Here is a 17,045-nt window from a genome sequence, read left to right as displayed (position 1 = left end):
CTAGGCTGCTACGTGCTGCGGTGCCAAACATTGAATAAAAAAAAAAAATAATAATAAGCGTCTGCTGGCCATAAGTCAGGTGTCAGGTGTTACTTATATATATATATATATATATATATATATGGATAATAATCGATACATTGATCTACTACATGAATCGTTACACTGTACATATATATATGTATATAAATGTACATTGATCTAATACATGAATGTAACGATTCATGCAGTAGATCAATGTATCCATTACTATTCCTACGATCCAACTACATTGATCTGTGCTCGGCAGGTCGGCCTACCAAACAACATATATAGAAATAGACGGATATTATGCAACGCATGGCAGATTTCAACACGTGTTTTTCTGCAAGTTGATGGTGATAAGACATGAATCGTCTCTCGAAAGAGCCGACCTTTCTCTGACTGTGACATCACGACACCATCACTGCTCCAGAGGGTGTGGGCCTCAGGTTTGGTGGTCTCCATTCCAACTTTCATCATAAAACTGAAGGGGAACTGGACTGAATGGCCTCCGGTGGAAGAAGAGGGACTCGCACGTCACATAAGACGATGTGGGTTCAACAAAGAAGACCGTGAAGTTTCAACTGGAGCCAATGATCAGTCAAACAAGTGCAACACTCGCGGTGGCTTCTCGGATCTGGACCTGAAAAAATCCACTGAACTTGCTCAGTCGATTGTGTCTCACCTGCGGCGAGTCAGAGCGCAGAGTGGTGCGGCGGGGGGCTATTCAGTGGAAAGGAAGCAGAACCACAGACACAAAGACAGTCTGAGCGTGAACCACACGGAACTGCAGAGAGTGTGAAATCGACTGCCTTCAGACAAGACGGACATTAAATCAACCGACGTTCAAAATCAGATTTACGTTTAAGTCAAAAGATATGGGGAGTCAAAAGTGCTGAGCAACCTGCCCCTGAGCCCCAAAAACTGTTAGTTCATTCTTTAAAAAAAAGACGCTGCCTAAAAGAATAACAATGACATATTCCCAGACACGGAGTGGAACCTGGACCAGGAATCCTGCCATGGTCTTCCTGGGCAAGATCCAGGAAGTCAAAGAAAGATACCTGTGGGGAGAGAGAACACCAGCCGGGACAATGGCCTGGCTGTAATCATATTTTGGGATAAAACACCTTGCCTCTTCTGACAGGTCACAGAAGCCAGAAGTCTGTTTCCTCACACCAGGAGTGGAACCCAGGCCAGAACCAGGCATCCTGACCGCTAGACCATGTGGGACATATTGCCAGAAAGAAGAGAAAATGAAGAGGGTTTTAACTGCACTTGAACTGGCTCCCAGTCAAACGCATGTTAACATGAAACAGATTCAACAGATTTTAGGGTGAGGATGAGGCTTCTCCCTCCGTGCCTTGCTGTTTTGACCCTGAGCAAATGACTTGGGGCTGTTGAACCATTTCTGTTTCCTGTCATCATAAACAGGACACAGTAGAATAAAGCATGGATGTTATGCTTCAGTGCTATGACGGAGTTAACAAGCCTCATCCGACCATGGCGCTCTGCTGAAGATGACTTGAAATCTCTCCCCATCTGGAGGCTCTGTCAGCAGAGAGGGGTCGCTGTGTTCCGCCGCTGTAATAAGGTTCTCTCTTTCTTCCTGTCACCGGTCATAAACGTGTTTCTGACTCGGACCCACCGCTGTGCAGGGAGCCTAACAAAGCTGGGGACGGAGAGATTGTCCGGCGTGTCGTCAACCAGGTGCAGTTTGAAGTGGGTGGAAAATGGAATGATGACATTAATGATCTCAGAGAAAATCTTTATCTGAAAAATAAAAAAATTAAAACGGATGTGAACTGTCTCCAAAAAAACTAGGAAAAAATTGTTCAAAAACATCTGAAAGTTTATTTTAATTGTATTCTAATTTGTTTGTAATATTTTTACTTGAGTTTTTCTTAAATGCCTTTCAAAGTGCCTTGACTGTTAAATCAGGCGTTCTGAACCTTTCTGACCTCGGGGCCCACCTTTCCCAGAACAAATGGACCTGCGGTCCAAACAAGTAGGAGAACTGATTCATGACTCTTCATTTGTCATCAACAACCATATTTGATCTACTTACACGTAAACAAACCAAAACCTTGTGACGTGAAACCATGTGATCATAGCAAAGATATTTGTCATGGAAAAGTCCAACCAGCAGCAGAAGCAGGTGCAAGTCATGTTCATCACATTTACTAACAGAAAAAACGACAAATACACTTGATGCAAACTGATGAGAAAATTGGAAAAATGTCATGAATGAAAATAAGAAAATAAAACATTGTCTAAACATAAAATATTTTCTTTCTCATAAATAAACTCTAATGAATATAAGTAAAATGTAAAAGAACGTATCGCCATAAAATGTTCTAATTCATTTTAAAAACTACACCAACAGGTCATTTTTTCTTTTAAAGATCTTCTCCATAGTTGGTAACTATCACAGATTTGCAGCTGTCAAGTCAATTCAGTGAGACACTCCTGCCACCATACGTGGCTCATGGATTCAAACTGAGCATTTCACGGCCCAGAGGTGTAAAACAAAAAACTTCTCACAGCCCTGTAGGAGGCGCTCACGGACCAACCATGGGCCTCGGCCCTATGGTTGAGAATCACTGGTCTACAATACAAAAGCAATGTATCGATCTGTCTCTCTGCGAGAATGCTGCAGATGATGGTGTGTTGTTTACTGTGTGCGCACATCATGCAGTGAGGGTCATTTATCATGGAGGCACATCACCAATCTGCCGTCTCATCATCAACATCAGGAAGAAGAGAGGAAGGTGAGAAGTGACCAGTGGAAGCTGGACTAGTGACAGCTATTCCCATGCTCAAAGATAAAGCTGGTCTTCTTGGGCAAAACTGTGGGGAAAGAGAACAGCAACAGGGATCACGGCTTGACCATAGTAATACCTTCAGGTACCTGTTCAAGACAGGTAGAAGCCTTGCCTTTTTTAACTGGACACAAACACAGTTGTGAAAAGACAATGTTTCCCATACTGGGAGTCGAACCCAGGCCACCTGGGTGAGAACCAGGAATCCTGGCCACTTGACCACATGGGACATAATACAGTGGTACCTCGGTTCTCGACCACAATCCGTTCCAGACGGCAGTTCGAGAAGCGAATTGTTCGAAATCTGAATCGATTTTTCCCATGACAATGAATGGAAAAAGCAATCATGCGTTCCAAGCCTTAAAATAGTCTTTTGTAGGAGTGAATGTAGAGTGTCTGCTGCAGGTGGCTGTTCCTCTATGTGTGTGGCCGCTGCATGTGGGAGGGGTTGCCGAGTGAGTGACGTCTCTCCAGAAGGGAAGAGGTGCCCGGTGCGTGTCCAGCTCTGAATGTGCGCTTCTGTGCAGTTTGGCTGTGACAAAGTCATAAACCAAGTCACGCTCTGTCCCAGACTGGCCTCATCCCTGTCCCAGCTCCAGCCCACAACAGGACATCAAACCCTGGAGTGAGCGCTCCAGCACCTCCCCTGTGACACTCTACCACGGTCCAGTGTGGAGACAGGGAAGGTTTTACACCTCAATATGAAGAAACAACAGTCAGTAACGGGACACGGCTGCATACAGAGGCTCTTCGATTTGTTCAAATTCCGGGACGTTGGAAAACCGAGGCACCACTGTACAAGGAAAAAAAGAAGACTTTCCAATGGCAGTCGCTGAGGAATTTGTCAGCAGTTCTAAAAGAACAAGAATGACATATTCGCACAACGGGAGTCTCATATTCATGTCTGCACGATCGTCAGTGAAATTGCATTAACAATCGCGGAAATATTCAACTGATTCTTCCATCTGTCCATCCATCGTCGCCTGCTTATCTGTTGCCAGTGTTATGTCCCCAGTCTAGGGGGAAGGTGGACACAACATGATTGTCTCCATTCTCCAAGCACTCCAGCAGCCGTGAGGGGAAATTCAACATAAATGTATTCAGCGCTAACACAAAGCAACCATTTCTCTGCAAAGTGAAACAAAAGTAAAAGACACAGTCCACAAACAAAGAAACAAATTTCCCTTCCTTCTCGAGTCACAGGTGGCAAACAAAAGTTCTTGACATACACTAAACTAAGAACGCTTGTAGAAACTTAAACTGAGGGATTTTACACAAATGAAATGCATTGACAAAAAGGAACAAAACAAAAACTCTGAATACCAACTCTGAGGAACATCCACACAACAGAACAATCACAAGACCACGGAACAACACCTGCTGCTGGCTTGGTGTGGTTGGAGAAGAGAGAGAGAGAGAGAGCAGGTAGCAGCTACAGGTACTTGTAGGCATCTCCACTCCCTCTGATAGGCTGCACTCCGGCTCCAGCAAATCAGCGTCCATCTGGCCACGCCCACCACCACACACTGCAGGAAGCAGAAACTGCAGTATTCTGTTAAAAGGCAATATGACCCTGGGTTTATAACACTAGGTCACGAGGGCAGCAGCTTCAGGAGGTCATGCCAAACACCCTTCTCCCAACTGATCTAATTTCAGTGTTGATGTTGAACCAGCTACTGTCCAAAGAGGCGCAGACAGTGACATCAGCAGACCAATGGTCAAGTCATTTTGGTAGCAGGACATGATGTCAGGGATGAAGAGGGCAGCTCATACACGACACAGCAAGTGAAAAACCGCACAAACCTTTAGACAAAATCAGCTTTATTGACATGAACCTCTGTGCTGGCACAAGGCAGGAGCTGGGGATGCTTAAAAACAGTGCATAAATCAGATTAAAAACAACATGACACAATTGCTTGTCACTGACATTGTATTGTCCTTTTTTTTTCCAACAGAAGAATGGAATAAAAAGTTTGCTCTTAAAAAAATGGTATCAGATCAAACCCCCGTCTCATGAGAGCATACCATGTAAACTGAGTTTCCTTTGTTAATATACAGTACAAAACATGCATCCCATGTTATTCCACAACTGTCAGTCTAACAATGTACACCAATTGCACAAAATCAAACGGTCATCAAACGGAAATAATACACAAACTGTACACATCCGCCACAGACGCTACACGCAAGACATACTCGGCTATTCCTACAGTAGTTCTGGTACACTGGTTCTTTTCAAGCTACCGTGAATTTACACACCAAAGAGTTCTGTCCTCTGACTACTGGGCTGCGTCTTGCGCAGCCTGAGGTAAGCTTGAGCACGTGACACCTCGCTCAATGTCAAAGGCTAAAAACAGGAAAACTGCCACAAACAAAACAAAAAAAGAACAATTACTTTTATAAAAAAAAGCCATCGTCGCCGATTGTTTTAAGGTAAAGGAAAAAGTGCCGAATCACTTGAGATCCCTTGAGATGACAGTCTCACCCTTCAACTAGTGCAACACAACTCCATTTAATGTAAAATCATTGCAATGACTGAAAACAAAGGCAAAACCCACAAAGGCAAGAAAGGTCAAAACCAGAAGAACTCAGTGGTCCCTTTTGAGCTTGCGGCCGACGTCCACCTCGTCCAGGCCGGTGGCGGACCTGGACTGCTGCAGCTCTCGCAGCTGGGAGTGCGTGCGAGGCGGCTGCTTCTTCAGCTTCTCCAGGTGAATGTCAATGGGGTCCAGCTCCGGCTCGGAGGCGGGGACGGGGAGGTAGCCGCCGTCCCTGGGCAGACACATGCACCAGCCGGCGCCGGCCAGGTCCAGCTCGCTGTAGGCAAACTCCACCTTCTTCAGCTTGAAGTCCACCATGTCAGACGACTCGCTCATGTCCACCAGCAGGTTCCAGAAGACGCAGCTGAGGATGATGCCGAGGAGCTGCAGAGAGGCGAGTCGGCGGGGTAAGAGGCTACTTCACACACAGGTGTACATGTCCTATTGAGCCAGGCCACTCCAGCTTCTCAGACTGATTCCATCTGCACCCGTTTCTCACACCTCCGATCAGGGGAGTGGAACAATGCTATTGTTCAAGCAAAAATAACATGGTACTGGACGACAACATGGCAGCAATACACACCTCCTTGGATCCAAATCTGTTGAAAGTAACTCTAAAAACAGAACCTTGAACAAACAACGTTCATCTGCCCTGCCAGAGCTTTCGTCGTAGAACGCGGTTCAAAAGCCAAAATGTGCGGCCCGCCCGGGAATGGTGTGCTGTAACTTTTCTCGGCCCTAGGTGCCAGAATTCCCGAGATATTCCAGGTTTTGTGACCAGTCGTTCCCATTGAAAATGAATGGGAAGAGGACTCAACACTTCAGACATTTGCCTCGACTTCAACGGCTCGCATCTCCTCCAAACTTAGACCTAGAAACTCTGCAAAACACAGCCGCACTCATCCTCTGTCACCCCAAAAAAAGATTTGAGCCAAGTTATATCATTTGCCCAACAAATCTGGCTTAAAGACCCAGAGATTTGGGAAAAATCAAAAAGTTAGAGTGGGCCATTAAGCTGGTTAGAGTGGAGCAGAGTGATTTTGCGTTTCTGCACCGCGATTGTGGCTAAACCGTGGGGCGCAGAAACATGAAACTCTCCAGTTTTGCAGTCAGACTTGTCCTCTCCCATAAAATGTGCTCAGAATTAGTATAGCAGTTTCCAAATTTGCGTAAGAATTGCCAACAAGAAGTAAAACCTGTTTTTGCCTCCATTGAAAATGCAGTGGAGCTCTGTGGCTGCTGCTCAACCTGCTCATTTTCAACTTGCCATCCTCGCCAAAACGCCAGACTACAGACACATAAAATTCCGCTCAGTTAGAGACGAAAGTCTCGGAATTCTTACGGTGTGCTCGGTTTTTTTCTATCTGCTAAGGTTTCTGAGATGCGGCCGGTTTGTTCGGGGCATAAGTAACTCGGCCGTCCGAAGCACAATGACACAGCACTTTGGACTGGTCTGAGAGGGAGTGAGGAGAAGAAGCCGTCAGCGTCAGACATCTACCATTGTCTTTTCCAGAGATGATGCCCAGCACTAAACTCCCGTCAACCTGCGCCTGCAGGAAGTGGAGAAATCCAGAGACAGGGCTATAAAGTACCTGAGGAAGGCCGACGGCGCAGCACAGTGCGATGGTGATCCCAATGTTGTCACCCATCCAGAGGTTGACGGCGTGGATGCAGCCTCGAACGTGGATCAGCTCCTGCAGAGTTTCACGCTGACGTGCAGAGAAAGGCAGAGAGGTTTGTATTTCACACAGAAACCGCTAATGAAACGCCGACACTTTAACTGCCACGGTGTTTTACTGTCTGCTCAGGACAGAGTCAGCAAAACTTGGAATTTGATGAAAAACTTTAGGGAACGTCTCCGAAGTTTGACTCAGAAGTCTGTTTCTGCCACCGCAGCATCAATTCTGCTTCATTTGGTGCGGAATAAAACAAGGTCAAATGCCTTTGACGGATGAAGCTCATGAAAAAAGGAAGGACTGAAAATCCGTGAAGAAGCTTTTGTTTCTATTATGATGGAACAGGCAATACATAGAACATTAAAATAAAAAAAATCAGTCGACCAGTTTACAGCAGCACCTCAGTGGGGGGTGGAGGGGTAAGAACTGGTGCAAACGTGTCCAAAATTTTGGTGACAGAATCCTGGATTAACACAATAGTCAAGTCCAAGACTTATTGACTTATTGATAGCACTTTTAAAGCAGTGAGACAAAATGGTGACATGTTGACATAACATTGTGACAAGGACCAAATATGACTTAGTCCGTGCGACTACTTGTCCAAACTGGTCCACTAAGGAAGCTCTATTTAAGGTAAGACCTGGACCGAGTCGCTCCAGTATCAGTTTCCGAAACCTAAATAATTGACAGCAAAATGTGGAATTGACTTCCTAACGGCACTTGGCAGCTCTTTCAGTCCCTTGCTGCACGGAGGGGTGACTTCAGTACCGTAATGTACCCGAATAAAATCTGCTACCTTTTTCCAATGGTCCGAACCCTGCGGCCGCAGCCATTATACCGTATGGAGTTTTACAGCCTAAAGGGCCCTTTAAGGCCCGCGTGTCCACGTCTCCTGGAGGACCAGAGACGAGCAGCTGATGCCGTCCGAGATAGGTAGCGAAAACAGCGCATTTTATGTCAATAAAAGATGTGAGGCGTTGATGACCCCAGTTCAGAACATTGCCCAGTTTGTTCCATGAGTCAGTCTCCAGAGTGGAGCCTGTGACCCTCATGCATTTTTAAGCCTTTCTACGGAGGAGACAGCACCAATGCACCCGTGGCTTATAGACTGCTGCGGCTCATGGACAAGCAAGATCCATTTTCCTTCTTAAATTCAGTGAGTGGGGCTAATGTTCCAGTGCGTAGTCTGGAATTTACAATAATCTAGTCTGAATCCTTCAGGAAATCTATTTCTCAGTTTGTAGCCATTTAGCACACTAGCATTTAGCTGCACTGTGAGGTGTTTTTTTTTTATTTTCTCCGTTTCCTTTTCAGTATACTCCATGTTAGTAGAGCTTTCCCGGAACTGACCCAAAGAGATTAATGAATGTCAGAGATGCAATATCAATAATGGTGTAGAGAATGAATAAAGTGGATTTTATTGCTTTGTTGACACACCTATGACTCCAGAGTCAAAGTTGACGGTGAAGAAATGTAGTTGATCAACTGTATACTTTGGCAGATACAGGCGCTTTTGTTAAAGTGGGCTGCGGTGGAAAAGTATTTCGTTTGTCAGGGAATAGAATAATCTCTCTAAGTGAGACTGAATGCAAGTAAACAAGAATGGCTCATGTTTGATGAGCACAGAATCAAATGTTTATAATGAGACGGAGGAAAACAGTTTCGACTCAACTTTCATTGGCATGGGAGAAATGGTAAAATGATTTTACATGAGGATAAATATAAATACATTATACCAGACTGAGAGACGACAAGCTGAAGGCAAAGTTGCTCATAAATAGTGAAGGGTAGATGAGGCTTCATGACACAGTATTGAAGGGTAGATGAGGCTTCATGACACAGTATTGAAGGGTAGATGATGTTTCATGAAACAGTGTCCTGAGTTTCAGAGGCTGTAAAATGTTTGGAATGTTAATTCAATGAAACCTCACATCATTTCTAAACCAAGAGCGCCATCTAGTGGCCTCTGAAAATTAGGACACTGTTTCATCAACCTTGCAACACTGTTTCATGATGCCTCATCTACCCATCAGGAGTAATAACCAATGTATTCACATGTAATAGGCACATTGACTGTTAGACCAAGCCATTAATACGCGTCTCCTGGTTGGGACCATGATGGTAACAAGGGCTGTCATCACGATGCATCAGTTGTTGTACGGAACGGTGTGTGTCTCACCTGTTTATCCAGAGTCTGGTATCCACACAGAGTGTTGATCACTTCTCCGACCTGTGGAGAGACAGCAGGTGGGTAGTAGGAGGGGAACTTCAGTGCTGCAGTCTTGCAGCTCCTCAGACCCTGGCGAGGACTGGAGTTTTACTCGGCTATTGTCTCCGAGGACAAGTGGGAGCCCTGGATGATTCTGTCGTAAATTTCTTAACTTCATCTCCAGAGGCAGTATTAGTGCCCTGGAGTTACAGTCTGACCGATACATCACCGGGTCACTCATTCGTGACAAAGACCAGGTTGGATTGTCTCCTGCTTGATTTACTCAGCGCTCCAGGGCAACGTTTTTACTCCAGGAGAAAAGATGATTTTTTTTAACCATCAGTTTTATCTCCAACACCTCAAACTAACTTTACGTTCTCAGCGTATATACATACATCTTCAGTTAAACAAGGCTTAGTTCTAGAATACACCCTGGACAGGTGGCCAGTCCATCGCAGGGCACACACACCATTCACACACAACCAGGGGCGATTTCAGAGTGTGAGCATGTCTTTGGGCTGTGGGAGGAAACTGGAGTACCCGGAGAAAACCCACACAGGGAGCACATGCAAACTCCATGCAGAAAGGTCCAGAGCTGGATTTAAACCCTGAACCTTCTTGCTGAGAGGCTCCACTGCACCACCCTTAAGTTCTCAGCAATAATACTCTATTATCAACTGCAGTGTTCCACATTAACTTCCATAAATAAAGCCACCATAAGACCAGATGGTACCAGAGCATGTTGAAAGGAGTAGCAACCTTCTGAATGCCGACCATACTGGTACACTGTGACTCACTGAGGGTCACAGCTCAGGCTACAGATGAGAGGGGTCCAAATGTGCCACGGCTTAATATGGTTACACTTCAGTTGAAACAGATTATAGAAAGGATCTTGCCAGAAAATGGTGGCAATTTGAGTCACAATTTGGAGGCACTTTCAGGACACCCATGTACTTTTTCTTGCATCATGACCGTTGTTAAAAAAAGACATTTCACTCCATCCATTAATTTAGAAATGCTTGAAATGTAAAGGTTTTAAGATGAATAGGCTCTGGACTTCAGCTGTGGAGATGTTATCTGCTGTGACTGATCTCCCACTATAGTCATGCATGTAATGAGTGTGCCGTTCAGTTCACAAGAGGAGTGTCTCATCACTCTATACTCTGAACTAAGATGTGCTCTGCTTGGCAAGGGGCAGACGGCCCCCGGGACATGACTAAATAATAACAATTCAGCGCAACATTTCCCTGTCAGTAAAGCAGGATGGTCGCCCCAGAATGTCCATGACTCAACATGGCGACTGGTTGGGCAAAATTTCAATCACAAAGCTTGTTGGATCCATTACATTCAACTCATCAATGAAAGACAGATGCAACTAAGTACCAGTGAAAACACCCTTGGATATGAGCCAGGAAATAAACTGCTGCAGTGGCAGCAACATTCGATCAGTCTACCTGGTATATGATGTTTAAATATCTTGAACAATTTTGACAGCAACGTATTCACAGAGATATTCACTTGTGCATTTCTGCTTTTGCTCTGCAATTTCCTTTTAAGTGGCGTATGATACACTGGTGACAGTTGCACGTCTCATCAGTTTGTCTTTTGTGTCTCACTAAAAATAGAACTCAAACGATTGGTGAGGCGAGCGCGTCTGGCTTCTCCAGATTTAAGGAATGTGAGGACTTAAGCGTTTGAAGTAAAAAAAGACCAACCGTTGTAGTTTTTTAGCTTAAGCATGCGACTACGGTAGTATGAATGAATTAGGTTTAGCTATTGCGATCACTTTTAAAACTTGAATCTGGGAGATTGGCCTTTCTAAAATGTTTTTTTCTTGTTTTATTAAAAATCGTATCAACCTTTGACTCTTAAGTGACTCTGTTCCGCTTCGGTATCAACAATGACAGCGATAACAATGCACATAAATAAGTCTGAATATTAATGTTTAACTCCTCTTATCATCCTAGCGCACAGCTATTATGATATCCCAACATTAAAGGTTGTGCACGGGAACTCGCCACAGCAGCTCAGCAGCAAACCTAAAGCCTGCACCCATCTCAAGATGATACGGCCTGTGGGCACAGCTTGACTTTCAAAAGTAATTTTGAGGAAAATTTGGTCATGAAGAAGGTGCGGAGGGAGATTTTTCAATAGTACAGGCGCTAGTCCAGGGGCATCTTTGAATTAAATTGGGCAGAAAGGGGCATATGAAAGCTTAAAAAAGGGACTAAGGAGATGTGACGCATCATGGTATATTTATAGGATTCTGAGCAATAATGCCTGAAGGTCACAACCATATATGAAGATCTGCGCTCTATAAAGCTTCAAACAACTGAGGATTATGGCACTTTCGACACATGGATATCCTCCTCTACTCTTTCCACATAACTTCTTGCAGTTGGGAACGATTTTGAAAGGACAAAATGGGGGTCAACAACATTAAAATTCACTGAGAAACTGAAAAATAAACTTCATCATGGATCTGTTCATCTTACCTTGCCTCGCACACAACAGGTGTATGGAACGCCACACGCCAATGGACCGGTGCCGTTGCAGAAATGGTATTGGTTGACTCCCCAGTCCCGGTATTCATCGCCTCCACAACATGAGAACTGAAAAGAAAACACATGGTTCAGTAGACTCTTGACAGTTCAACCTCAAGCTTACTTAGACATGACTTCGTAAATACAGATTCTCACAGAGTATGCGTTCACTCGGGAAGAAGAGATGTCACACAACTAACTTGTAATAGTGAGTGAGGAGGCAACACATTTACGTTCTCTGAATTATCTGTCTCTAGGAACAATGGAGGATCATTTAGTGTGAAACACTATTTAAATAGAAAGTCTAGGTAGAAGGCTGCGGCAACCTTTGGACAAAGGTTAACAACTAAGAACTGTACTGAACCCAGGTCCTTGTGAGCCGTTCCACCCCTTGTATCAAAGTGGTGACTTTGGGAATACAAGTATCCTTGAATTCATTTTCCAAAAGTCGGGGATCCCTGTCACTTTCCAGCAGAGGGAAATCCAAGGTCAAAGTTGTAAGGCCTAATAGAGCTGAAGACTTTTCAAGCAATAAACACGCACCAGCCCAATGGATACAGCCAGCGATTGTGCCTGGGTATGTTTTATTGCTCAGATAAAACAATGCCTCCAACTGAGAACAACTCAACAAAATGGCTCTTTATGAGATCAGTGCATATCCTCAGGCTTTTACTATAAAAACCTTTCATTTCTGTGCATGTCTCCCTCTTCCTTCACTAAGCGTCGAGATAAAGCAGGTAATATTCTTTAGCTGGGGTGCCGTTGTCCTCTTTATACACAGTAATTGCAGTGTTATAGCCCTTTCAAATCAGCAATAGGAGTAAATGGCAGGCCCCGTCTCCGATTATAGATCGAGAATTTTATTTACTTGCTTCTGCCTCAGACACAGTAAGCACAAGAAGTCACTTGCTTTTTAACGCGTCTTGAATTTAAATACTTCCTCTCATTGACCCAGGAGCTAATAATGGAGGGTTGGCAGCGCCACATAAAACAGAGTGCTGCATGAAAGGGGGGTCATAATGGGCATTATGCGACTGTCCCCAAAGATATATACAGAGCATCAACTATTGTGATAGACCACTTTCATCTTCATCTTCACTTTACACCTGACTTCTGTTTTTTTTCTCATGACACACAGTCACAGTGCAAAACCGTCACAGATCCAAAAATGAGTCTTGTGTTGTGTTTAATATTCTTGAGTCATAAAGATGCACTTCACATATCAGTCGGCATCTGCTTCTGTGCATAACTGCATCAACCAATACACTTCTTTATTTGGCCTCCAAGCAGCTAGGAACCTGTACCTTTTGTTGCACATAATCCAGGATGTTTTTAAAGTCCAGGTCATCGTAGTAGTGTTTGATCCCCTCACGGATGCTGCTCTGAAATAAGGAAGAGGTCTGCAGAGACAGACGGAAAACACCAATAAAAAAATGTTATGAGTGAACAGATCCAGTGAAGGGCAGCACGCAATAACCTGTGAATGACATTTACCTTCTTCTCAAAGACAAGTGCGGTGGCGAGAGCAATGGCCTGAAGGAGCAGCAGCACGCATAGAACACAGAGGAACTGGAGACAAGGCAAATTGTAGTTAGACACATTACAAAAGAAAAAAAAACGTGTATCCAGTGTAAGAGAAGGTCAAAAGATGCGATGCTTTTTTCATTTCTCAACTGTCATTTGTTGCTTTCTTTTGGAAAAAGTGTTAACGAATAAATTTATTCTGAAATAATGAATATAAAATCATAAAATGTTGTGAAAAAACATGTTCTTTGGTAAAGCTGTGTTTTGATGACTGTAGAAAGCAATAAAATAGTAATATTAAAGCAGTTGGTTGATACATAAAGATGGTGAAGTGTGATGGAGCGTGTGCATGTGGTGCTGAAGTGAGCTCAAGTGTATTGAAGAATTACAGTTCTGATATACCCGTTTTCCCTATAATCCGTGTCACAAATACTTTGATAATTCACAATAGAATTGTGCTAATTCATGACAGAAAACACTGCTTATGTTGGAACCCTGATAGGAAGGGTCGGTGTGAAGCAGTCCATGCCTTGCTAAGCAACAAAACATGGGAACATGGTCAAAATGACAGACAAGGACTGTGTTTCTTTACCATGTGCAGCAAGGTCTTGTTGTCCCTGAGCGAGCCCACCATGCCCACCACAGACACAGTGAACATCACCAGACCCAGCAGGATGAGCACCACAGCAGGAGCCAGGAAGAGACCCTCCAGGGTCCGATTCTTCTGACGTTCCACTTCAGCGTATAATCCCACACACAGCACACACAGGCCCACGAGCTGTTGAGTGACACAGACAGAGTTGACATGCATGTCCAAGAAAAAAAATCCTTCCCTGCTTCACCAGTGTCAACCCATCCTCACTCCCATAGTGTAATATATTAACATTGGGTGAGTGGACTTTTGCGTCCTTTACTGACGCTGAAGGCAGCCTTCCGTGTTGCATGTCACATAGACGTTTAAATGGAGCAAAAAACATGTTCCTTCCCATGTGGCGATCCAGGCGAGGTGAAGCACGAGGCAGTATGTGGTTCTCCTCCTTGTTTGACTGGCTTTTTAAATAGCAATTGACACATTCTTATGTGCTGAACCAAAGAAGCACCTTCCCATGGCTTACCTACCCCAACCTCCATCTTTCTGTCACGTGACATGCAGCCCACCGAACAGAATGTGCTGCATAAGACGGAACTTGAGCTTCAATTGAAAACTGAATGCATCAACATGCAACACTGAAGGTTCGGTTTCAGCATAGGACACAATAGTCCACTTCCCAACGTCGCTGTATTACGCTGTGAGGATGGGTTGTCACTTTAGGAAAACACTGGTCAGGGGACAGAAGCAAAATGCTTTGTTACAAGGGCAACTCCCGCTGATGAAACCATGGCGGCCTGCCACAGTCTACCTTCGCCAAGGCCACAAAATATCTACTTGGTAGATGCATTTGTTGGCCCAGTTTCAGAACTGCAACTGTCCTCAGACATGACCTGTCTCACGTCTCCTTAGCACTTTCTATCACTTAACTTATTCAATAGAATAAAAGGTACAACAAAAAGCAGTCGATTAACAGTAACATGCCTCGATCTGTCACTAGGGTCCACAAAGTGGTGCCTGTTCAGTTTTTTCAGAAGCATGTACCAAACTGATGGTAGGGTCACACAGCACCCGTGGAGAGGAGTTAGTGACCCCTGAACTGGCATACTTCTCTGATATTGGTTCATCAAAGGGTTCAAGTTAGAGGTGCACCAATAAAGGCCGATAAAACGGTGCCGATATGAGCATCTGATGTCATTGGGCAATCGAAAAAACCAAACTACACATATTTGTATTAAGTACATATGTACTAATAGAATTATTTTCAGAACCATAATCCTGTTTGTGAAGCAAAACTATTTGTAGTATTTTCATTATCACTCAGCTCTAGGAAAATGGTGCACCTTGGTTAGAGACGGTCTTTGTACAGCATCCTGATAAAACGCTGCAATATTGTCTCTAATGTCAAATCACAGCCTTTTCAACTAAGTGGATGAAACCCAAGTTGACCCCATCCACTTATGCTTAGGCTCATAAAGAATCAGGCTGGGCATGTTTCACCTCTTCCATTCATCATGGACAAGCTCACAGCCCAGTCTAAATCTAACCATTGCGAGTGCTGCAAAGAGAAAAGTGATAAGTTGCTTCTCTTGTATTGATTTTCAATAGAAAACGGAGGCTCTCTGCTCCCAGACTTACTTCACACAACCTTTTAGAAAGTTGGAGAGATCACTCTCCTGCACCACATTCAGGGCGAAAATCATAATCATAATCATAATGAATATTAGTGGCAGGTCAAATCCAAAAATGTCAATACATTTTTCGTTCAGGGCACAAATATTTGGGTGGCCGCTTCTGATTTCCAAAGTTATCAATTCTGCTACACAACGTTTGTATATGAAACAATATTTATTTTTTAGAATTACACATTCAAGCAAACCATAGAATCAAATGGCAAAAATACGTTTCAGATTTAATAAGTGGTCCGGATAAAAGGGGCAATGTCATGTGAGTCCACACTCTCGTTTATAATCCAGTGACCAATTCAATACACTTCATATTAACGACGATATTTCGGTGTAAACCAATATAACACAGGCTACTTAAAGGCGCCTTTTATTTTCCGTCGGCTCAAACGTAAGGGCCCTTTAACGGCATCCAACGCCCTGCACCACGGGGCTGTTTGCTAACCGGTGATTTATGCGTTTGTAGGACGGCGAATGTTTTCAAGCAGCATCGGAGTGGGTTCTGTCGCTACCACGCCTTGCACGACGGTTAAAATACCCACAGATGTCGGTGTTGAAGTCACAGACCGGTGACTGTGAGGATGCTAACGCACACGCATCCGACCAGCCAACACAAAACCCCATTGATAAAAACGCCGATTCCAGCTGCGTAAATGCACAGAACCCACAGCTCCGTTTGTTGAGTTAAATAGCTGTGTTGTAAATCACAGGCTAAACACATCGCCAGCGACTCGTTCTGCGTGGTTTACAGTCAGGTTTTGTTGTATCGAAACCAAACCTGCCAGGTTGACAGCTCGCCCCACATCTGACATTTACCTGTAAATTACAACGAAAACCATCGCAAACAGTACACAAGCTACGCCCCGTTTTTAAAAGACATTCAGATAGATTCGCGATATGCTCAGATGAGCGCGCTAAAACGGTTTCCCAAGCGTGGAGAGTGAATTCCGATAAAAGCAGGCCTTATTTCAATGACGTTTCGTGCGTAGCAGCCGATGATGCTTCTGGGTGGTTGGTGCCTCCCGCGAGGCGGACGACCACTCCGCTCGTCGTGTATTTAAATGTGTGCACTCTACAGAAGCGACGGCCACTTACCGAGAAGATCATGGAGTAGACGTTTAAGGTGAATTTGATGAAGTAGTAAAAGTGGTTGGTTTTCCTCAATTCGGAGTAGGGAGGCATGGCGGCGCGCGCGCGGCGGTGCTGCCAGCTAACGCTCTTAGCACGCTTGTTGGGAGCCTTCGTCAAAACAATAACAGGGTTGAACAGATGAAAGAACGTCCCACGTTACATCAGGACAGAAGGGAAGAGGCCACGGTTGCGTCCAGATTCACCTCAGCCTTCATTTCTGGCAGGAACAGACACTTCCGTGCGGCCGGCTAACCCACGCTTTGTTTTGACTCCATCCTTAAAGCGACAGTGCTGAGGACCCGCGCAGC

The 17,045-nt window shown here is 44.5% G+C and overlaps 1 protein-coding gene and 1 non-coding gene across 2 annotated transcripts; both read right to left on the bottom strand.

The window, feature by feature from the left end:
- Positions 1 to 2,997: 2,997 nt before the first annotated feature.
- trnae-cuc (transfer RNA glutamic acid (anticodon CUC)) lies at positions 2,998 to 3,069 on the bottom strand. Its single transcript has one exon. It is a non-coding gene; the product is annotated as a tRNA-Glu (tRNA).
- A 1,575-nt stretch (positions 3,070 to 4,644) lies between these two features.
- On the bottom strand, positions 4,645 to 17,045 carry zgc:110329 (uncharacterized protein LOC550500 homolog). Its single transcript, XM_053870487.1, has 8 exons — positions 16,702 to 17,045; positions 13,925 to 14,110; positions 13,303 to 13,377; positions 13,113 to 13,208; positions 11,761 to 11,877; positions 9,236 to 9,286; positions 6,973 to 7,089; positions 4,645 to 5,764 (listed from the first exon to the last, which is right to left on the bottom strand). The coding sequence occupies exons 1-8, from the start codon at positions 16,786 to 16,788 to the stop codon at positions 5,429 to 5,431; spliced, it is 1,065 nt and encodes a 354-aa protein (XP_053726462.1). The 5' UTR covers positions 16,789 to 17,045; the 3' UTR covers positions 4,645 to 5,428.

Source organism: Synchiropus splendidus, chromosome 7 (genome assembly GCF_027744825.2).
Source record: "Synchiropus splendidus isolate RoL2022-P1 chromosome 7, RoL_Sspl_1.0, whole genome shotgun sequence".
Classification (NCBI taxonomy): domain Eukaryota; kingdom Metazoa; phylum Chordata; class Actinopteri; order Syngnathiformes; family Callionymidae; genus Synchiropus; species Synchiropus splendidus.
Note: the sequence above shows the minus strand (reverse complement) of the source record. Positions and strands in the feature narration are given on the sequence as shown.